The sequence below is a fragment of the Sorex fumeus genome, unplaced genomic scaffold (genome assembly GCF_029834395.1).
Source record: "Sorex fumeus unplaced genomic scaffold, SorFum_2.1 ptg000034l, whole genome shotgun sequence".
Lineage (NCBI taxonomy): Eukaryota > Metazoa > Chordata > Mammalia > Eulipotyphla > Soricidae > Sorex > Sorex fumeus.
In genome coordinates this window covers 44,382,386-44,405,843 of record NW_026606091.1, presented here as the reverse complement: position 1 = coordinate 44,405,843, position 23,458 = coordinate 44,382,386, and the positions used below count along the sequence as shown (strand labels likewise).

The 23,458-nt window shown below is 51.0% G+C and overlaps 1 protein-coding gene across 1 annotated transcript in view; it reads left to right on the top strand.

Moving 5' to 3' along the window:
• Nucleotides 1–23,458, top strand: part of PTPN3 (protein tyrosine phosphatase non-receptor type 3) — an 86,858-nt gene that overhangs the window by 2,777 nt on the left and 60,623 nt on the right. Inside the window, exons 2-6 of the mRNA XM_056117018.1 lie at nt 3,432–3,539; nt 3,615–3,657; nt 5,880–5,958; nt 11,007–11,051; nt 15,182–15,234. Coding sequence (XP_055972993.1) covers nt 3,432–3,539; nt 3,615–3,657; nt 5,880–5,958; nt 11,007–11,051; nt 15,182–15,234 — 328 coding nt within the window. The remainder of the gene's footprint in view (nt 1–3,431; nt 3,540–3,614; nt 3,658–5,879; nt 5,959–11,006; nt 11,052–15,181; nt 15,235–23,458) is intronic.

Below are 23,458 nucleotides of genomic sequence, written 5' to 3'. Positions count from 1 at the left end.
CTCTAAATTCTTATTTTTTTGAGGCACCTCCATATTGTCTAGCCAGAAGCCTGGACCCTGTCGACAGTCCCACCATGGGCGATGAAGGTCCCTTTTTCCCCAGTCTCCGCCAAAACGGGCTAGAGAAGGAACCTCTTTTACGAAAGCCAGATGAGCCCCGGGAGTAGCCACGGGGGGAGCAGCGAGGCAGAGTGATAATCCCAGGAAACCTTAGCAGCGGCCTGGCCTGTGGTCGATCGATTTCAGCTCAATCCTCCCTTGTTGACAGGCGCCCAGCAGCCTTCTGCAGCTTCACTCGCACTGAGCTGGGAGCGGGAGGGCCTGTGGCCGCCGAGACTCTCCCTCGGGTTCTAGTGTTCCGCTCGTGGGGGATGGTTTGTACCACGGTGGGAACAGATTTTTAAGACCGGGGTTGGGGCGGGGGGCGGCCCATCATGGGACCGGAAGCAGGTATCAGTGGGGTGGGGGTAGGGGGCTGTCCTGGGCGTCCACCACTCTGGGAGCAGCCTGGTGAAAAGAGTGTCTCCCTTGAGTTGGCATAGCCAAGATGACCTCTTGCGGGGCGGGGTGGAGCCAGGAGGCTGGTTACATGCTCCTTGTGGCTCTTACTCTCCGGGACTTTTAATTCCTCTTGAGAGCCCGGGGAGCTGTACAGAGGAGAGCCTGGCTGACTCACGCACTCACTCCGGCGTGGTGGGGACAGGCGGGCGCCGACCTCCCACGGATCTGAGTCAGGCCTTCGGGCCGCCGTACCCGGGCTGACAGGCTGAGCTGCCCAGTCTCCCAGGCCTTCCTTTGGCGCCCCCCCCCCCCGCCCCGGGGGATGAGGCTCAGTGAAAGAGCAGTGCCTGGCGTGTGGGTTCAATGCCTGGGTTGCAATCCCTGGCCTTGGGGGAGGGTGCACATGAGAGATCGAGGAGACAATGCCGAGAAGAAGTCGACCATGTGCCTGGGACACTCACGCCCTGGCTTCTGTTCCCTGCACGGTGTGGCCCTCCGCACTCTGCTGCTCCACGCTGCATTGCATTGCCAGGCCCACGTGGCCCAAGCCCAGTGTCACAGGGAGTGGATCCCGGGTTCCGGAGAACAGCTAGGGCCCCCCCCCCACACACACACACACATACACCCAACAGCGCACCTACTCTCCTGTCTGGCTCCTTGTCAATGTGTTTGGCAGGTCATAGTAACTGATAAAGATTAAACACAGGATCCTATGTCGGAATCATGTCAGCACCGGTGGGGTGGGGGAGAGAATGGTTCTCCGAGACGGCAGGAGGGTTAGCTGGGATTTGGGGCTATGTGGACCAGCACATCCCTCCTGGAGATGTGAAGTCACTTTTTTTGAGAGTACTTAAATTATGCTAACAGTGACTTTCAGGTTTATGTGACATTAGTTCTCATCAACATGCTACCCCTGAGATCCAAACCCGGTTCATCTCCTGGCTATCTTGCCACATCTTTTGCCATGTGCCACACCCCGACGCTGGCCACCACCATCTGCTCAGGCTCCATGAGGTCAATGTTTTAGAATTAATGTTTAAGTGAGATCACACGGTATTGGTCTTCTTCTTGTTTGCCGTTCTTCACTTGGCATAAAACCGACTTCATCTGTCTTCCTGGTGCCATCACAGCTAGTATGGTTGCTTCTTTTTTTGATAGTTGTCATTTTATCTTTTTCCGTTTCTCCATCAACTTTTAGACGATTATTTTGTTTCTTGAATTCTTGCCATCGTAGACTCTTACTCTGTTGCCATCACAAGAAAATTTGGCTTCAGAATAAGTACTTTGACATTGAAACATAGACTTACCTAACCCTTTTCCATAATTTTCTGTACAACCTAAAAACCAGATAAGTTTCTCGCACCTCTGCAAATGTTGTTTCCTGTTCTCTTTCTTGAATTTCTCTTTCTGTTCTCCCGGGAGCAGGAGAAGGGTGGGTGTGCCCAGGATCCCCTGTCCCTGTGCCTCCCAGCAAATACCTAGAGGCAGTGCCCAAGAAAGCACGGGCTGGGAGTTCCTGGACAGCGAAATCTGTCTCTCCTTGTCCTTGTCTAGGTGACCTATTTTTCAGCCGTGTTGCCCACTCTCCGGCACTCCAACAAAAGGCAACCACCTCTGCTTACTTTGTACTGGGTATATTTCTGACTCCTATTGTTCTCCAGTTAAAGGATTTGCTTCAAAGGACCTGGTCAAGTCTTCGGTTTCCCAAAGGCGCCCCGCTGTTCCCCAGCCCTGCCCTGGGTCTGCCTTCCTGAGCCTGGCCCTCTGCTAGGAAGGCCTTTGCTTTGTGCCTGCACTGAGTGTCCAGGGCTTGGAGGGAAGCAGCAGTCACCAGCCCCAATCCTGGGCAGGTGTCACAGATCCCACCCGGGGTTCCTTTCTTGTATCCCTGGCTTCCTGAGCATTTATCAGCCCCTGATCGGCAGGGTGAGGGAAGGGGCTTCACCAGGATGCTGAGTGCTGACATTAATGCCTGGGAATCTCAGCTACGGGGAAGGAAGACAGCTCAGAACTTAGAACGTAAACTGAAACTCATAGTGTCTTCAATCATCTTTTTGTCTTTTTTTTTTTCAATGCTCACCTTCTCACATCTACAGTGTGACTTTTTTTTTTAATGAAGTAAAATAGCGTTGATTTAAAGAATTGACTTAGAGAAGTGTGAGAGGAGAGAAAGAGAGAACATGGACTTCTCCAACGGGGAAAAAGCCCATGACTTATTAACTTATACCTGGCAGTGCTCTGGGGTCACTCTTGGTGGTGCTTAGGGCCCATGGTATGGGAGAATCAAACTCTGGTCTTCTGCATGCAGAACCTGCACCAGTGCTCCTCTGTCCTAGAAGGAATTCTTTTCATGGGTTACAGGGGCCAAAGATATAGTATAGTGGTTAAGGCACATAACTTTTTTCCTTTTTTAATTATTAGACAACTACATAATCTACTATCTCACATGTCCTTTCCCCCACCTCTTTTGGGGTCACAACTGGCAATACTCAGGGTTATTCCTGATTCTGCACTCAGGAATTATTCCTTGCAGTGTTTGGGGACCAGATGGGATGCCAGGGATAGAACCCAGGTTGACCGAGTGCAAGGCAAATGCCCTACCTGCTATACCATTACTCCAGACCTGGTTAAGGCACATACTTAAATGGGGTTAAGGCACACACCGGCTGTGTTCAGGTTTTACTCCTGGCTCTGCCCTCATAGATCACTCCTGGTGGGGCTCAATGGACCAACTGTGGTAGCCAGTAATTGGACATGGGTCAGCCACGTGCCAGGCTAGTGCCACACCCACAGTCCTATCCTTCCTATCTCTCCGCCCCCTGTCTGAATGTTTTTAACTGTGTATCACCAATAGTCAAGACATTTAAACCCAGTTCTAAATTTCTTGAAAACGTGACCTCCTTTTCTTTTTCTTTCTTTTTTTAATCTAGAAGCAAGATACAGGTCAAGTTCTCCTGGATCTGGCGCACAACCACGTGGGTGTGTCCGAAAAGGAGTATTTCGGTTTGCAGCACGGAGATGACCCAGTCGAATCTCCTGTAAGTGGCGTCCCCTGAAGACACACTGGGCACCCGTGTGGTTGGTTTAATATCTTGTGTTTTCTCACCCAACAGAGATGGCTGGAATCAAGCAAACCCATCAGGAAACAGCTGAAAGGTGGGTGTGACCTTCTTGTTCCAGTGACCATGGGGGATTTCTGTGGCTTGGCCCTGTTCTCTCGGGCCACCAGTGTGTCTGTAACGTGGGGTGCCTGAATGGGCTGCTTGGGGCAGTGAGAGGGGGCCAGTGCCTCTCTGTCTGATTTCAGAGCAAGCAGCGATGCTTCCAGAGCAGGGAAAGAGGAAAGGAGGTGGCTAAGAGCCAGCCACTGTCCTTGGGGGTATACACACACACATACACACACACACACACACACACACACCCCACACACATACACACACAGCACAGTGCCATCCGAGGGAAACTGAGGCACAGAGAGGCCATGCCCCCCACCAGCTCACCAACCAGGAAGGGAATCCGGGGCTAGGTGGACTTCTTGGGCCACACCCGCCTCTGCTCAGAGCTGTTCTCAACCTGGTCCTCCAACCTTTCTGTTCCTTGAGCCCCAGACAAAGCTGATGGCTGATGCTCTTCTCTCTGACGCCTGCCTCTCTCTCTCAGGAACACTTTGCCCTCCCCCCGCCCTGCTGCCCTGGCTGGCCATCCTGCAAGGCCTCTCGGACCTCCTCTCTCCTCTCTGATGCTGCGCTTCCTTCCACCCTGCTTTCCAGATACCCTGTCTGCTTCCAGCCCTGCTGGAGACTTCCTTCATCTTCTCTCTGCACTGCAAACTCCTTGAAGCAAAGACGCTTGTCATGTCCCTTCTGCATCCCTTTCAGCCCCCCTCTCCTTCCATGGGGTGGCCATTAAATGGTTGAGGGGTGAAGGCAGGGGGATTGATAAAAATGCATGATCCCACATGCCCCCAGTGTGGCCCCGGGTAGAAAGGCATGGAGACAAAGAGTTCTGGCCTTGTCCCCACCCGAAGCTAGGGCCCTGGACCTTCACCTCCTGTGAGCATGTCCTTGGGCCTCAGAAGTGTCCACAGGAGCTGCGGGGCCAATCTCAGGGTACTTCCCTTCCTGCTTCCCATTTGGGACCAGGCGCCAACTCACTCACCAAACCAACATGTCAAGTGCAGACTTGGGCAGGACACTGGGCTGCCCTCTAGGAATCTGCCCTCAAGGAACCCAGACAGACACGGCGCCGTGGACCTCCAGACAGATAGTCCCAGGCACTGAGCACCAGAAAGGATGCTCTACGTGCTGAGAGAAGGCCAGGACACAAAAGGGACACATCAGATTCAGGGCAGGAAGCTGAGCTGGTCCCGATGTACCCAGAGTTACAGCGCCACCCTTTGGCCCCCAGACCTTTGTATAGAGGTACCTACCACAAAGGTGCCCGCACACCATCCAAATGTTTGACACAAGCCAGAGACAAAGCAAAGAAAGAAGGCTCGAGGAGAGAGGAGGGAGGAGGCAGGAGGGACTGGGCTGGGGGTGGTGGTCGCGGGAGGGAGGGGAGCACAGAAGGGTGTGGATAGCACACTGAGCATTTCCAGGGTCCCAGTGGGTGTGTACAGAGACAGAGCGATAGAAGGTCGACACTGCCTTCCGATCTCATTGGCACCACCTGCTCTTGTCCTTTGCCATGTGCGGGCAAGGGGAATTATTCCGGGTGGTCATGTGCGAAGCTGCATCTGAGACTGTTGATGATACAGTATGGGCAAGTATTAATTAATCACTTGGGGGATTCACTTTGCATTAGAAGCGTGAACTAGCTGCCAGCGTTAAAAGAACTTTTTGAAATACGGCAAAGCAGAATCAGCAGCTTCAGTGCTGGGATTCTGATTTTTTCCGTCCACTGATGGAAAATGCTGTGTGACCTGAGGCAGATGACTTAAACGTCCATAAGCCTGTTGGTCTGTGTCCCTGAGGCCTCCGATCTGCCTAGTTGTAAGGTACTCAAGTGCAGGCTGTTCATGCCAATGTTCAAAAAAGTATGAAATCTGTGTGTGGTGGGAGAGAGATTATTTCTTGTTTAAAGACTTCTCAGGTTCCAAATATAGAAAATGGGATGCGTTGTTTGAACACAGGCCCAAGTTAGTCCTCGGGAAGAGAGGTCTAACTTCTACACTAATGGTACAGAATGATTTTCCTGTAAACGTGGGAACTTCTGAACAGTTTACTTGTGCTTCTGTTTGGAGGCTGGTCCTCTTTATTGTTGAAAACGGCTGTGGTCTGGTGAAAAAATGCGTCACTTCGGGGAGAGTGGCGGTTTTACATACGTGTGCCTTTTTTTAAAGGGAAAATTCTATTTGTTTTTGAAAAATGTTGTAGGAGGTTTCCCCTGTACTCTGCATTTTCGAGTAAGATTTTTTATACCTGATCCCAACAAACTGCAGCAAGAACAAACCAGGTAATACAATTCTTCTTTTTTTTTTAAGTTTTTTAACTTAGTATATGAAAATGAGTAATCACTAAAAATGTACTCTTCTGTTTGATCACTGTGGCCAGAATGTTGACTTGAGTAGAATTATACCAATCATTATTATCCGAGTGAAGATGGGGAGGGGCGGGCAGTGGGGGCCGGGGAGACAGGCACGCAGGTTGAAGTTATCTTTGGCTAATAAGCTTTCGGTCTTGGGGGCTCCTCCTCTCACCTCCCCAAAAGGAGTCGGTCTCAGCACACTCCTCTCTACGTGCTCCCCCCCGCCGCCCCCCCCCCCCCATCACCTCTGCCTTTTGAAGCTGCCCCATGCTTGAAGAGAACAAAGTCATTTGCTGCCAAAACAGAGAGATCTGTGAAGTCAGTCCATCTTGAATTTTTTTTTTTGGAGGGGGGGGTCACACCTAGCAATGCTCAGGGATGACTCCTGGCTCTGCACTCAGAATTACTCCTGGTGTTGCTGGGGGCACCATGTGGGATGCCAGGGACCGAACCTGGGTCGGCTGCATGCAAGGCAAATGTCCTACCCACTGTACTATCGCTCCAGCCCTCAGTTCATCTTGAGGTGGAATGATGCCTGGGTTCTACAGAAGGGACTAGATGCCCCATGCTTGTCTCCAGACTCAGAAAATGTAGGAGCTCTGGGGAGAGCGAGCCGGCCCGGCTTCTGTCTCTGTGAATTAGCAGTCACAGAGCAACCTGGGAACCAGATGAGGGAAAGACCCCCCGCCCTCCCCACCCCCAGCCTATACCAGAACTTGATTGTCCCTTGGGGCCCGTGGGTTGCCCAGTGGGGAGCAGTGTTTTCAAGGGGACCGAGGGCATAGGAAGCCTGAGCAGACCCTTCCCCTCCCCCACGGCAATTCTGAGCCCTTTTGTTCAGTGCTTTAGTGATATTAAGTTCATTTTTCTTAATGGAGGAAAGAACTTTCTTCGAGAAGGAAGCAGGGCACATTTCTGAGGATCCCCTGCTCTCGTGGACTCCCTGAGGCAGGTGCCAAGGGGCAGGCATGGACTCAGTCTGATAGGACTAGCTTGTTTGCCCATTATAAAGAGATGATGAACACGTGACCTCATGTTGACCTTTTTTTTCTTTTTTCTTTATTTTTATTTTTTTAATTTATTTTTATTTTTAATTTTTATTAGTGAGACACCATGAGGTACAGTTGTAGACTTACAAATTTTTGTGCTTGGGTTTCAGTTATACAGTGATCAAATACCCATCCTTCCACCAGTGCCCATTTCCCACCACCACATATCCCAGTATCCCTCCCACCCCCCACCCCCCCATCCCACCCTGCCTCTGTGGCAGGGCATTCCCCATTGACCTTTTTAAAAAAATATGTTAAAAGGTCAAAAAGGAGTCTGTGTGATGGTCCTTTGCCACCTTTGCCTACTCCTTCGCTCTCCACTCGCAGACACCAGGGATTTGGGCCGCATTTGCTGTGAGGGTTGGGTTTGAGATCTGTCTGAGAGATGTCTGGCCTAGGCCTTGTGCATGGGCCCTCAGCTGGCTCACAAGGGCACTTGGGGCTGGACAACTGGCCATGCAGGCAAGCTCAGCCCAGCGGACAGTCCTGGAGCGCAGCACACGGTGGGGATGTGTCCCCTGAGGATATGCTCAAAGGACCCTGCAGGGCTTCCCCAGGCCTGTTACCATGCACCAACTTCTGATCAAGGGACACTTTGGAAGCACTCGCCTTGGGTGCTGCTGCTCTCAGTTAGAGCTGTGGAACCACAGGTGGACTCCTGAACCCTGCCCGGAGTCCTCCCGAGCACTGCTGGGTATGATCCAAAAATAAAAAAATCAAAATAGAAACAGTCAAAACATAAAATAAAAAGTAAGAGAATATGATGGAATATATATATATATGTCTTATGTATGTTCACCCTTTTGATTTTATATATACATATATATTTATATGTATGAGTTGAGTACAAAAATGTGTTTTGCTTGGGGCTGGAGCAATCATACAACAGGTAGGATGCTCCCCTTGCAGATGGCTAACCCTGAGTTTGATCCACAGCACCCCATATGATCTCCCTGAGCTTACCAGGAGTGATCTCTGAATGCAGAGCCAGAAGTAATGACCAGAGTCATTCTTTTTTTAAGAAGCAATAGTGCAGAACATCTGGATTTTCTTTCCTTTACTTTCTTTTTTAATTCAGATTTTCTGTTCTACTTAATTTGCTTTATTGTGTTGTTTTTTATTTTTTTAAATTTTGGAGTTTCAGGCTTAGATCAGTTACTCTGATCTCTGTGCTCATGGATTGCTCTTGGCAGTGCTCAGGGGACCATATGGGGTGCTGGGGCTTGAACTAGGGTTGGCTGCATGCAAGACAAATGCCTTAATCGCTGCACTCTGACTTGGCTGGGCTCCCAGCTCTGACCCTCCCATCCCCCGCCTCTTTATTTATTTATTTTTGGAATTTGGTTTTTGGGTCACACCTAGCGGTGCTCAGAGCTTACCCCTGGCTCTGTGTTCAGGAATGGCCTTTGGTGCTGGGAAACCACATACAATGCTGAGCATTGATTCTGGACCAGATAGGTGAAAGGCAAACATCCAGCACCCTCGCCCTCCCAGATATTTTTAAAAAATTTTTATTAGTGAAACACCATGAGGTACAGTTGTAGATTTACAAATTTTTGTCTCAGATATTTTTTTTTAGTACTAGACCCAGGATTATTCCTCTGTTAATATGAATTTTTTTGTTCTGATTTTTGGGGGCCATACCTGGCAGTGCTTATTATTCCTGGTTTTGTGCTCAGGGATCACAGTCCTGGTGGTGCTCAGGCAGGGACACGGCCAGGGTCGGCCATGTGCAAGGCAAGTGTGATAGCCCCTGTCCATCGGCCCTCAGATGAACTTTTGTTGTTTTTTTAACTTAAGCCTGTATTCCTGACACATAATATCTTAGTAAGCCCTAGTTCTGTAGCCTTTCCAAGAGTAAGTTCCCTTGTAAAGAAATTCAACTCTCAAGCATCAAAGGAGCAGAATAGTCCTGTCATGTTTGTTGTTTCCTGTTTTATTTTCTAAAGATCCAGGCGACATTGTTTTGTTTTTGTTTTCCCGCTGACCTTGAGGACAGCCGTGGGGCTTCTTTCAAGTTTCTGAGGTTCTCCTGCTGCCGGCTCTTCTCAAAGACTTTCCATTAATCTTCTTGTTAAGTCAGGGTCTACGTTATTTTAAACCCGCACACCCGCTGAGCCTGATAAACTAATATCGTTGTGCACAGGCTAATTTATGGGCAGGCTGAAAAGTAGGCTCCCTCAAGATTCCTCGGAGGTCTCCGAAGCCTTGGGTTTCGTGGCATCCGTCTGACCTCTTCGTGCACGATGGCACAGAGAGTGACTCAGAAGCTTGAAGATCTGACAGAGGAGCACTTGATGAACGGCGCTCTCCAGTTCAGCTTCTCGTTTATATCCCTAGGAAGATTTGCTGATTAGCCGGGCTCATCAGTGAAAGCCCAGCTTACCCATTGGATTATCTGAAATTCTCTCCCTTCTCTTCTTTCTCTCGGTAGCATCGTGGGAGAGGACACTTAATTCTGGTTGAATGTCAGCTTAGATAAACATAGAAACAAGCTTGAAAAGGCCGATTATAGTTCCCCAAGGTGGGAAAGATAGAGATGCCAGCACAGAATAGACGTGAGTCAGCAAATGCACGTCCCCTGTCTCAAGGCTGGCGTTCGGTGCCTCGTGGGTCCTTGGGCATAATCATAGTGAGAGTGGTAAGAGCAGAACTTGGAAACTGATTCCAAGCTTTTTAGTCGTTTGTTGCCTAAAAAATTTGTAGGCTAGTTACATTCTTTTTTTTTATGACGTGAAAAAAAAAAAGGTTCAAGTAAGGTATAAGTGTCACCACGTAACATAGCTGGACACGAATTACCTCCTTTGCGTAAAAGCAGAGAGTGGTCCTACCTATTAAGAGGCTGAAATGAGGTGCTCAGTTAGGAAGCACCACACAGCCCAGAACTCTGCAACAGACAGGAGGCCGTAAAGCCATTTGATATGTTCATATCTCCAGACTTTTTTTGGCCTTTAAATGTATTTATACCTTTGAAGCTGCTTTGTTGAAATGGCCAGAACTCTCTCTCCTCTGCCCCAGAACATTTCTGCTCTGTTGTGTATTGTATTTCAAGAAGTTTCCCTTTTATCATCTTGGCCAGACGTTGGAATGTCTATCCCGCTTGAATCCGGGTTTTAAAAAGGAGCGGGAGCTAGCCGCCAAGTGTCACATGGAGGCCGCCTCCCTAAATATAACCTGCCCGGGGCCACACCCCACACAGGGCCAGGGTGGCCTGTAGTGGCTTGCTAAGCTCTGTCCCCAAGTCCGAATCCAGGGTTTGAAGTTGCATAGCTGGGAGTTTAGGGACGGAGGTCCTGGAGGCTTAGCGTTGACTGATGATTTTAGACTTTCGCTCAGGTGCCCACAGCTCCGGGGACAGAGGGAGGGAAAAAAAAAAACAAAACCAAACAAAAAACCCAGCTGGGTGTCTGCAGCCCAGCCCAGGAGGAAGCTTCACAGTCCCGCCGCCTCCTCCTCGCAGCTTCCCGCAGAGGGAATGTGGGTGTGTGGATGCCGTGTTCAGAACAGCGGCCTGTCAGCGTGCGGGGGTGCCGGTGTTGGAGGCCCGTGGATCCTGGTGCCGCAGATGCACCCGAGCGTGACGGGGGAAGGCCCCAGCTGGGGCAGGCAGCGGGCGGAGGGGCGCGGGCAGACGCTTCCACCCCAACCCCCTGTGGGCACGAGGCTGCCCGGAAATCATCCCCGTCACTCAAGACTTAAGGCAGCCCCGGGCGCCACTGTGCTCGAAAGGGCCACTGTGCTTTGTGCAAAATCATGCCTGATACTTGAGACCAGGAAAACTGGAAAGAAAAAAAAAGTGCTTTTATGAAATTTTGTTGTTGCTGTTGTCTTTAAAATGTACAGGTCTTGTCTTTGACTCATCAAAAATACTGTTTTTGCTTCTTTTGATGTGAGTGTTCTGAATTAACAAAAGCGATTGTTCCCTAGGCATTTGTATTTCTTACAACTGAAGATGGATATTTGTGAAGGAAGGTAATGAAACATTTTCATTCTTCTTTTCCTGTCCATTGGCAGAGGAGCACAGCTGCAGGTTCTGTATGGGGGCAGCTGTAGGTTTCTGGTAGTAGCATCAGACATAAGCCCAGACTGGGTCTGGAGAGCAGCGGTCTGTGTGCCATGATGCTTTGGGACATCTGGGCTCGGGCTCGGGAGCAAGACTAATGCAAGGTCATTTTCATTTTTATTTCAAAAGACAAGAAATAGCTCTCTTTCTGGTAAAGACCTGAGACCTTTACAAGGGAGGGAAGGGCCTTGAATGAACAAAAACCTTCTGGAGGAAGACATCAGGCAGAATTCAGGGTCACTTTGGGGGTACTCAGTAGTGATTCATTTTTTTTTCCTCCTGAGAAACGTTTTGCTTAGAGGTGTGAGCACCTCCCCGTGATTCAGCACTTTGTGCGTAATGGAACCATCCCTGCAGCTGAACCGTTTTGGTGTAGCTTGAGCCAGCCAGGAGGGACCCCAGGGCTAAGCTGCCTTCTTCCTCCACATGCTTTGTCTTCTCTTGGGTTTTGGAAGAGAGTGCAGCCGTCAGCAGGCGGGAGACCTCCCTGCTTCCTCTCACCCCTCTTTGTCCCCGTCTTGTTGAGTTCATCGTGGGAAGCCTTGAGTTCCTGCCCTGAGACAGCCTGTTGGGGAGAGAGGTGAGGTCAGAGCTCCCGGCCTGCCATCAGGGGCCAGGTGTCCGGAGGAGAGGCTGGTGGCTTGCGTCAGTTGTTGGCGGGTAGCTGCCAATGAGTCAGGTGTGGGACTGGAGGGAAGTGAGAGGGTCTCGCTGGGTGGTGAGACCCCATACCTCCCACGCCCACCTCTATACACCAACACCAGTGCAGGAAATCACGTTCCGGGGTTTTCAGCAGCACGTAGCGGGGGAGGGGATTCTCTTCACGAGAGGCTACTCGGACCCGCATCGGAAGGAGAGCAAGTGCGGGAGCGCGGCTGAAGAACCTCCAAGCAGAAGGCGAATACGGCACCTCCGAGGGTTGAAGAAGGGGAACCTTGAAGCAGTAGAGGGGCTTCGCTCTGGATCAGAGTGGTCCGAACTCCTGTGGCCTAGGGACATACTAGCAACCCCGATCCCGCCCCCCCCCCCCCCATCCCACCGGCCACGCTGTGTTGCCTACTTTGGGGACCTCTAGTCTAGATGGAAGAGTAGAGGGGCACCCCTTGGAGGCATCTGGCAGGTACCCAGGCGGACATTGAAGAGGGGTGTAAGGTGTGGATGTACAGTGGGAGGAGGAACCAGACACCCTTGGAAGAAGGGAGCAACCGGCTGATGGTGGCGGATTTAGGGGACTTGTGTTCAGCTTCCCACGGAAGGGAGGTGGAATCGCTTCTCCAGCACAGCGACTGGCGCCTGGCCTTTCCGGGGCTGTGCCCCAGCTCATGGGCACTTGAGCTCGAGCTCCTCCTGGTCCTGCCTGGGGCCCAGGCTCCCCTCAGCCACAGTGGAAGTGCAGGGTCTTTCTCCCCCTGCGAATTTGCTTTCCCACAGATGATGTGCCAGTCCCTCTTGGCCAAAGGCCGGGGCTCTACGGGTTGGAATGAAGCAACTCTTGGAAAACCCCCTTTTTTTCACCCTTCTCCAATCCACATGCCCCTTGTGGGACTTGTATTTTGGTTTTTGGGGGGCCATGCCCACCAGTACTTAGGGGCCACTCTTGGAAGTGCTCAGGAGACCATGTGGGGCGTCGGGGACTGAAACCGGCCGGCTGCGTGCCAAGGCAGGTGCCTTCACCCGAGTGCTGTCTCTGCTCCCCATCCCCTTGGAGGTTCTCTGTGAATCCTAGGGATCTGTTTATCCCTCTCATGGTAGAGACCTTGGTCTCTCTCATCAAGTCTATGAGCGGGGCCCCCCGATACATCCTGGGGAGTGGGGTTCCCTGCTCTATCTCAGGGTGGCATCAGGTCCTTTGTCCCTGCGACCCAGGTTCCTGCGCCACCTGGGTGTGGGACGGGCCTGCCTTGTTTGAATGGCAGGGGTGGGCAGGCGGTACAGATGCAGAGGTGGTATTTCCCTGCTGAGGACCCTGCACTTTTCTCGCAGATGGAGACCCAAAGCTGTGCAATTGTAGCCGGGCCTAGAGCTGAGTGTCAGCTCTCAGAACTCTGTTCGGGCTCTTTCTTTCTTTCTTTCTTTCTTTCTTTCTTTCTTTCTTTCTTTCTTTCGCCTTCCTTCCTTCCTTCCTTCCTTCCTTCCTTCCTTCCTTTGGACTCTTTCTTTTCTTCTCTCTCTCTCTCTCTCTCTTTCTCTCTCTCTTTCTCTCTCTCTCTCTCTTTTTCTTTCTCTTATTTATGGGACTGTGGGACTGTGGCGTTGCCCTTGAGGCAGAACCCCGTCCATCTCCCTGAAATTCATTTTCTTGCACCGCGTCCTGCCAGGACTCTGCCTGACATTGAATTGATGTGGTCAGTTTGGTAGCAGAGAGCATGGCTGACGATGTTCTTCTGTCGGAGATCTCTCAGTCTGCCGATGAGCAGGTCAATGCAGAGCTCAAGATGGAGAACAGACCTAGAAGGAACTTGTTGGGGGAGAATGGGGGCGGGAGGAGGGGTCCCCAGTGGGAAAGCATCCTGCGTTGGCAACGTCAGGACCAGCCCAGAGCCCTGTGGCCAGGAAAGGGAGCCCCCAGGCGGCTAGCCACATGAGTCAGAGGTGAGGCTGAGTCACGTTTGGGGAACTTCACGGGCTGCCATGGAAACTGCCTTTTCTCCACTTCCCACGGGACTGCTGACAGGACTGTTAGAGCCGCGGCTGCCCCACCCTGTGAGCCTCTCCCTCCAATGCAGCCAGCGTGGCATCCCCTGCCAGGGAGTCTTGCTCCAGGCCAGCCAGCCGAGCCCTCAGGCAGGCCCTGGGACCTAGAGTTGGTTGGAGAAAGGGAAGTGATGTGGCTTTTGACAGAAGTGGGAGTTTGGGAGGACAGCAGGCAGGAGGGAGCCAGAGAACCAGCTCGCATCCATGGGGTTTTGGGTTGTATGGGGAGAGATCGGGGCAGAAATTTGCAAGATGCCCTATCCGTTGGAAACTTCGGACTAGGAAACACAGTTGGGAATCTTCATTCATTTTTATCCCCCTTGGCTTTGGGGCAGTACCCAGCAGGGCTCTGGGCTTGCTCCTGGCTCTGCACTCCGGAATCACTCCCGCTTTGGGGGACCAGTTGGGGTGCCTCGGATGGAGCCTGGGCCAGCTGTGTTCAGACACGCTGCCCACTCTGCTCTCTCCAGCCAGTTGTTCTAATTCAGCTGAGCAATGTGAAGGTTACGGGAGTTTTAAAATTCTGGCTGCTCTTTAAAATGTCCCCATCCAAAAAGTGGGTACTCAGGAATCAGAATGAACAGAAGTCAGGGGTTTATGGAGAGATGCAAAGTTTCGTGTCTTTACCAGAAAGAAATGTAGGGACAGGCTGCTCGCTGGCCTGACTGTCCAGGCTCTTGTCAGAGAGACATAAACCCAACTGTGCTTGACCAGCCAAAACTCTGGCCAATACGAGACCTTTTAGCTTTCTGACATTTGTGCCTATATCTATGGTATATATGCCTCTCATTTATTGATTTTAGTTTTGGGGCCACACCGGTTGTGCTCCGGGCTCACTCCTGGTGGGCTCCAGGGGCCCTTTGGGGTGCTGGGAATTGACTATGGGTGGGGCACATTCAGTGCAGTCACCTTACACACTGCACTGTTGCTTCCAGCCCCCAAAATGCCTTTGAACTAAAATTTTAAAAATAGGGGCTGGAGCGATAGCACAATCGGGTAGGGCATTTGCCCTGCACGCGGCCAACACAGATTTGATCCCCAGTCTCCCATATGGTCCCCTGCGCACTGCCAGGTGTAATTCCTGAGTGCAGAGCCAGGAGTGACCCCTGTGCATTGCCGGGTGTGACCAAAAAAAAAAAAAAAAGGGAGGGGGGTCACATTTTGGCGGGGGCGGGGAATCTTTGCTTTACACTTATCTTACTTGACTCATTGAGATGGGGACTATCAGTATTTTTAGATTCAGGATGTCTCAGCCAGGAAGTAAAAGACACCCATTTCCTGATCTGTGGGTATGGCAGAGGGTTGCCGGTTCTTGTGTTCTTCTAACCTCTGTTTCTCCCAATAGGTTGACCTGTCCTCTTAACAGTGCGGTGGTTCTCGCCTCCTACGAAGTACAGTGTAAGTGACAAAGGGAGCCTGGTGCATGTGGACAGGTTCAGACCCATGTGTTCAGCCCGCTGCCTGCCGTTCCTCCTCACCTCGTGCCTTCCTTTCTCCAGGAAGTCTCTTGTCTGCAGTGTCACATCACCTTGCCTTTACTCTCCTGCCACTCAGTGGTAAAGGCAGTGGTTCAGGGCAAGCAGGGTGGTTGTGGGGTTTTCGCCCAGGGGAGCCCATATGTAGAGGACCCCCATCTCACACGACACTTTTCAGAGCTTTCACTCGGGAAGATTGGACTTTAATCTCCATGGCAAACCCCAGTGAAACAAATATTTCTACCAGTCACCTCTCCCCGATGTGAAAACTGTCACCTAGTTAGGTTAAGGAGTCTACCAGAAGTTTCCCGGCCAGTGACACAGTGTCATTCTGAGATGCTGCTGGGACCGTAGGCATTTAGATCTCCCGGGCGATGTTGTGGTCTGCAGGGTAACTTTTCACTGGGAATATAGTGTGAGGCAGCAGGTAGTAATTTAAGTCTTCTATCTGCCATCTTAAAAAGTAAACAGAACAGATAGGATTAGGCTTACTGTAATTTATTTAACGTAGAGGTTATAAAGTGTCGTTTTAATATATAATCAACGTAAAAAAGTATTCAAGGTGTTTTACCTTTTTGCTTGGTGAGCTTGGGCTCGTATCTAGTGATGCTCGGAAGCTCTTCCCGACTCACAGCCCGGGACACTCAGGGATCCCTGTGTGGGATTCGAACCAGGATCAGCGGGAGGCAAGGCAAGTCCCTTAACCACTGCACACTTTCCCTATTTTTTTGGTTTGTTTTCTCTTTTTCATAGCTTGAAGAGCAGTCCAGATTTTGCACATGCAGCACATCTTTCTTCCACCCCTGTTTTAATTGAATCACCATGAGATACAGCTACAAAGCTTTCATGACAGAGTTTCAGTGATATAATGATTGAACACCCATCCCTCCTCCAGTGCTCATTTTCCACCATCAATATCCCCAATATCCCTCCCGCTGCCCCCACCCCATCCCACTCCCTGCCTCTGTGGCAGGCTCCTTCCTTTACTTACTCTCTCTCTCTACTTCTGGGCATCGTGATTTGCAGCACAGATACTGAGAGGACATTGTGTTTGGTCCTTTATCTATTTTCAGCACACATCTCCCATCCTGAGCAATCCCTCCGACCATCCTTGACTTAGTAATCCCTTCTCTATCCCAGCTGCCTTCTCCCCCAGTTCATGAGGCAAGCTTCCAACTGTGGAGCGAGCCTCCTGGCCCTTGTCTGTACCGTCGTCCTTGGGTGTTAGTCTCACATTAGCACATCTTAATATGGACGAGGAGTCACACTTAAGTGGCACAGCCTAGCCATAGGGGGCGGTTAGTGACTGCCATATCGCTGTACTGGATAGAGAATCCAAACGGACTTGTTCAAACTGGAGTAGGAATCTACCTGCTCCATCTGCACACCTGACTGAGTTCATATTCCACAGAGGGCACTGGGTAGGTGGCGGGTTTGCGCAGTGAAAAGGTGCATGGCCAGATGGAAGGCTCAGTACCACCTGGCACTCGGTTTGCCACGTGGCACCAGTGCAGCACATCAGCACAGAATTCCTGCGGAGCCCCCTGGTCCCTTGGGACTGATGCAGGCCCCGTTGTCATCCTATAAGCCCCCAGCCATCGTGCCTCATTCTACCGGCTGAGTTCGGGTCTTCTCTGAACTGACTGCTTCGTAGGGAGTTAAAGGTGAAAAAGGTGGCCAGGTTCTGCAGGAGGTGTGTTGGCTCAACTTCTTCCCTTCCCTTCTCTGCTCTCTGAAGACACAACAGAGCAAGGGAGAGTTGTCAGACATTTCTGAGTAGGCCTGCTTGTTCCCCCCACCCAGCACGGTGGCTGGCGCTGCAGCCTCCCCAGCCACCTGCCACCTGGGAGTGGATGAGAGCATCCTGATACTCTGCACACAAGGCACCTCGGGTTAGTCTCCCCACAGAGCCCAGCACTGCTCCTCACGTGGAAAACTCCAGAGAGACAGCAGCCGCCCTGGGCCCCTGGGAGCTGGGAAAGTTCCCTCTCTCCACCTGAAACAGAGGTGGCCATGCCCCAGCCTGCTGGGAAATCGTGCCGCCTCCGAGTCGTTTTTTTTAAAATAGGTTTTGTTTTAATTATTATTATTATTCAATATGCCAGACACAGTAACAACAAAGTCTCCAATGGAGACGTTACTGGGCCCGCTCGAGCAAATCGATGATCAACGGGAGGGCCTTTACCTATTATTATTATTATTTTGGTCACACCCGGCAATGCTTATGGGTTACTCCTGGCGTGCTCAGGGGACCATATGGGATGCCGGGCATCGAACCCGGGTCAGCCACGTGCAAGGTAAATGCCCTCCCCACTGTACTATTGCTCCAGCCCAGCCTTCGAGTCTTTTGCACTCTCTCTGTTCCAGGCTGATCTGCTGAGGTAACCGAGCGCTGCTGCCTGGCGGAGCAAGCCCCGTGTGCGGGTAGAGCTGCAGGCTTAAGGCGTGGGAGCCGCAGGAAGGGCAGAGCTGTGAGAGCCCCGCAGGTGCCATCCAAACCCTGGCTTCCCTCCGGGCTCTCACCTCCCTGTCAGAGGATGCCTCCTTGTGTGATCTCACCTCATTCGATCTCACCTCAGTTTTGTCCCCCACAAAAGAGAGGCGACGATGGTGATGGTGATGACCGGCGGTATGGCTGCTTGGTTTGTGTAATGGCTGTGGTGGTGTTCCGTATCTGTAACTAGAAATTTGATCGTTGGATCGTGGCTCTGGAGCTAATGGGGGACACGTCTCCTGGGCCTGGTTTTTCCACCCACATGCCTTTGAGTATCACTAGGCCCCAGCTTCTCCATCTGTCCACTGGGGATAAAGAACGCCTACGTCACTGGACTAGAGTAAAGATGAAACAAGTTCCCGTAAGTGAAGCACTCAGAATGCTGCTCCTTGTTGGCCTAATGCTATTCTTTTTCTTTCTTTTTTTTTTTTTAATTGGGTCATACCCGGAGATGCTCAGGGGTTAGTCCTGGCTCTGCACTCAGAAATTACTCCTAGTGGTGCTTGGGGGACCATATGGGATGCTGGGAATCGAACTCAGGTCAGCTGCATGTAAGGCAAACGCCCTACCCACTGTGCTGTTGCTCCAGCCACAGTTACGCTATTTTTTTGGAAGTCTTTTTTTTTTTTTTAAATATGCTTTCTGGGTCACACCCAGCGATGCACAGGGGTTACTCCTGGCTCTGCGCTCAGGAATTACTCCTGACTGTGCTTGGGGTGGGGATCAGATGGGATGCTGGGAATCGAACCTGGGTTGGCCACATGCGAGGCAAATGCCCTTCCTACTGTACTATCGCTTCAGCCGCAGTTACGTTATTCTTATGTCTCACCAGAAGCAAACTATCCACAGAGCTTCCCATTGTAAATAGTAGGCCTGTTGTAGAGTAAAATTTAAGAACCAAATTTAAAAATTTTACACTTCAGAGGTCAGGCCCTCTCTGTTAAAGTAGCAATAGTTTGGGTGTAATGGAAGTTGTTTTCATCTACAAATATGCAAATCAGTGGTTGCGATTCATGTGACTTGCATTAAAACTGTGGATTCAGGCAGGGAGTTTAAAGTATAAAGGTTTTATTCATCCAACTTTAAGGTAAGGTAAAGGCCCTCCCGTTGATCGTCGATTTGCTCGAGCGGGCCCAGTAACGTCTCCATTGGAGACTTGGTTGTTACTGTGTCTGGCATATCGAATACTCTCGGTAGCTTGCTGGGCTCTCCGAGAGGGGCGGAGGAATCGAACTCGGGTCGGCCATGTTGGCCGCTTGTAAGGCGAACGCCCTACCCGCTGTGCTATATATTCTCCTTTCCCTATCACATGCTTTTGTGCATGCACTTCTATATTCTTGGCTATGAAGTTGCTGAATCTTTATCTGATGCAGTTTTCTAAACTGTCCCAAGAGGCTGGAGACAGCAGGTGGGTCACTTACTTGCACATAACCAACCTGCGTTCTATCCCTGGTTCCACATATGGTCCCTTGAGCCCACCAGGAGTGATGCCTGAGCGCAGAGCCACGGGTAAGCCATGAGCGACTTTTGTTCGTGCCCACCCACAACAAACAGAAATAAACTGTCCTGAGAGGTGACTCAAGTGTGATAATAAAGTCTACTGATTACTAGTAAACCAAAAGCACATTTTCTCACTAGTCAAAAGGAAAGTGATTCATAGTGAAAAGTGTCTGCAAAGACTTCATGGTGGCAAGGTTGCTGATGGCCTGTCAAGGGCTTGCAACGCCCAGAGAATGTACATCACAGTTACTGTCCTCCCGTTGTTCATCGATTTGCTCGAACAGGCACCAGTAATGTCTCACAACAAATTGTGAGACTTGTTGTTACAGTGTTTGGCATATTGAATATGTCACCGGTAGCTTGCCGGGCTCTCCAGGAGGGGAGAGAATGTATGTAGCTTCTGGAAATATGGTCGTTCCGTAATGTTTGTTGAGCCTCTTCCACACACAGCTTTTGCACTTGCCCTGGAATACACAGATAGTCTCTCTCCCTGAGGGGACTTGCCTGCAAAACGGTGGGTGAGGGGCCGGAGCGATAGTACAGCGGGTAGGGGAAAAGTTTGCCTTGCACATGGCCGACCCAGGTTCGATCCCCAGCATCCCATATGGTCCCCAAGCACCACCAGGAGTAATTCCTGAGTGCAAAGCCAGGAATAACCCCTGAGCATTGCTGGGTGTGACCCCCCCCCCCCCCCCCCCGAAAAAATGATGGGTGAGCACAAAGAGATCCTTCCCCCTGCTCAGGAGAAGGACAATGCCTAGAGAGAACAAGAGCTTCCTTGATTGGGATGAAGTTAGAAGAAGTGTGTAAAAGTCTCTCGCACCAGAAGAGCACGCCTCTCCGTACACTGAATACAGACACTCCCACAGAATAGGAAGTATTAGTTGGGAGAAAACAGGAATCTTAACAAGACCAGGTACGTTCCATCAAGCACACGTCCTTCCTGTTCTCTACGCTAGTTCCCGTTTGCATGTGCAGCTCACCTGCAAACAGGTGGTAATAGCCAGGGTCTGAACGGTGGTGAGTCTGGGCTCCGTTTACCAACTGAACTGCCCGTTGAGCATCAGCCCCCTTATTTGTTTCATGGGGCTGGAAGCACTGCCTGTCACTGAGTTCTCATGAATCCCGGGGATGATGTGTGAAATCAGTGAAACCTCCCTGGGCTCTGAGATGTGAATATAGGAGGAAGACCACACGCAACAGAGCCCACCAACGAAATATCATTTCAGTGGAAAAGCACAAATGTTAAAAGCCAAACATTTTTCTGTGACTTGACTAAAGAAACATCCTTGATGATGACTTTAGGAGAAAGGTTCAGGCTTTGGCATTGTTGGTTAATTCAGTGGATGACCAAGGCCGAAAGGCTCACCTGAGTGAAACAAGTCAATGGATTTACATTTGTTTGCTAGGGAGTCACACTGGGTGGTGCTAAGGGCTTGCTCCTGGCTCTGTGCTCAGGAATCACTCCTGGTGTGCTCAGAGGACTATATGGGATGCCGGGATGATCAAACCTGGATAGGCCATATGCAAGGCAAATGCCCTACCTGCTGTACTATTGCTCTAGCCCCAGTTGATTTAAAATTTAATAGGATTCCACCTTATGACTCAGGAAGTCATTTGTTCCTCTGGGGACATGATAACTGTTGTTAGCGAAAGGCCAATAGTAGCCTATAGACCAGAGGCTAGCAGAGCTTACCTGGGAACAGTCTTAACTCTGAAAAATGACTCTGGGGTGGAGGTAAGTCCCTTCTCTCTAAACATAGTTTCTTTCCCTGAGTATAAGTACAGACAGAATGCTTCTGAAATTTTCTCAGGCTTTTCTTGCGGGGGCCCCATGTGCCCGTTATCTCAATTATTACATTCTATAAAAGCATCATTAGACACCCACGTGCAAACTCACCTGTCTCTATGCAGCACTGGTGCTTACTTTGAACAACCATGATAATTTGGCCCATAGTTTAGCTACTTCTGGCTGTCTAGCCCCCACCGAGACTGTACACGTAGGTTTCTTGGCCTTTTATTCTCTGCCCTTCCAAAATCAAACCCTTCCAGGACCTCTTCAGCAGCCCACTGCAAGCATCCCCATCCCTGTGCATCTCCAGTGTGTTGGGCCTGGGTGCTCGACACTTAACGTGAGTCGGACTCACTTTATTTTATTTTGCTTGTTTCGTTTGGCCACAACCATCAGTACTCAGGGCTTACTCCTGGCGCTATGCTCAGGGATCACACCTGGCAAGGGCTGGAGGACCGTATGGGGTGCCCAGGTTTGAACCCGGACCAGCCGCCTTGCGAAACAAGTTCCCTCCCCTCTGTGCTCAGGCCTCACCCACCTGAGACCCCAACCAGGGGAAGGATGGAAAGATCCTTCGTTACCAAGCAGTGTGCATGGCCACGTCATGTAAAGCGGGGTAAGCCCTGGCATCTGACTTTTCAACCTCGTGAGGAATAATACCGATGCATTTTCGCCAACCCACCTCCTTCCTTGACAACAAAGGAGCCTTTCGATTTGCAACCCTCTGCTGAAGTGAGACTCAGGGATTCAGAAGCATCTTCAGGAGCTTCCTGAGATGAATGCTCAGTTGCAGGAACGAAGAAATTATAAAGATTTTTGACAAGACTAGAGTTAAATTTTTTTTTTCCCCTGTGTTTGGACTTTGCAGCAGACTTACTTCTGACTCTGGAGATCAGGGATCACTTCTAGAAGGGTGCGGGGAACTGCTTGGGGTGCTGGGGGATCGAACCCAGGTCAGGTGTGTGCAGGGCAAGCACCTTGCCTGCTGTACTCTCTCTCCAGCCCCCACAGTCGATAGTTTAAAGAAACAGGTGTAATACGTTTGTTAGTTAAGAAAATGGGGGGCAGTAGATTCATTGTCCACTGGAGCTATAAGCTGCTGTCCTCTTTTTCTGCTTTTTGAATCACACCTGGTGATGCTCAGGGGTTACTCCTGGCTCTGCACTCAGGAATTACTCCTGGCGGTGCTCGGGGGACCATATGGGATGCTGGGAATCAAACCTGGGTTGGCCGCATGCAAGGCGAACGCCCTCCCCGCTGTGCAACCTTTCCAGCCCCTCACTCTTATTCTCTGTGTGTAGACAGACACTGAGCCTTAGATAAAGGGAAGCAGCTGTGTCTAGGCCCCACGAGCTAAATCCAGGGTCACGCTCCCAGAGCCCTTTCCCAGTCTCCACAGACTAGAGACCAGCCGTTGAGGTCTGCCGTTGGCACCGACACTTGCAGGCTGGGACACATGCACTCAGGAATGCTGATCACACCCCATGTGGCATGGGTTTGGCCAGCGTTCTCAACCCCCTTCTGGCCTGATTTCCTTCCTGTGCCTCCACCCCCACCCCATCCTACCAGCCCCTCCCACCCCAATTTTATACTATGACTTATCCCCTTCCCACCCTGTTAACCTGAGTTTCACCTGTGATCCCCTTGGAATATATTGCCAGGAGTGCCAGGGGGCTATTTTGATACCCCCCCCACACACACACACACACTCCCCTGTTTGAGAAGCACCAGGCCAGGTGAGGGAGCTGTGTCTGTGGACATCTTAAATCGGGGATTTTAAGGAAGCATTGGCTCCTGGATCGGGATGTGTGTGTCTGAGAATCCCTCTGTAGCTTGAGGGCCCCAAAGTGATTTCTTTGGCTGCTCCAGCGTTTGCCTTTCTATCTTCTGACGCCCCTGAGAATACTTTGTGCTTCATTAGACTTCTTCCACCAGGCTTACCAGGACCCATATCCTGTACCCCCTCTGTGCTCCCCCTTTGTCCACACCCCTTACCCCAGGCCCCTGAGGCCATGCCCCTCCCCTTTCTTAGGCTTTTTTTTTCCTTTTTGGGTCACGCCCAGCGATGCACAGGGGATACTCCTGGCTCTGTTCTCAGGGATTACTCCTGGCGGTGCTCGGGGGACCCTATGGGATGCTGGGAATCAAACCCGGATTCGGCACGTGCAAGGCAAATGCCCTCCCCCCCACCCCCCGTGCTATTGCTTCAGCCCCTCTTAGGCTCTTCAGCAAGTGAGGACACAGTGGTCAGACCACCCCCTGCTCCCCCATAGTTCAGAGCGTACTAACCCAGTGGTATAATCCCCTTGGCAGTACTGAGAGCTGCTTGCGCCATCGGGCCTATGCTCAGCTTGATGCAGC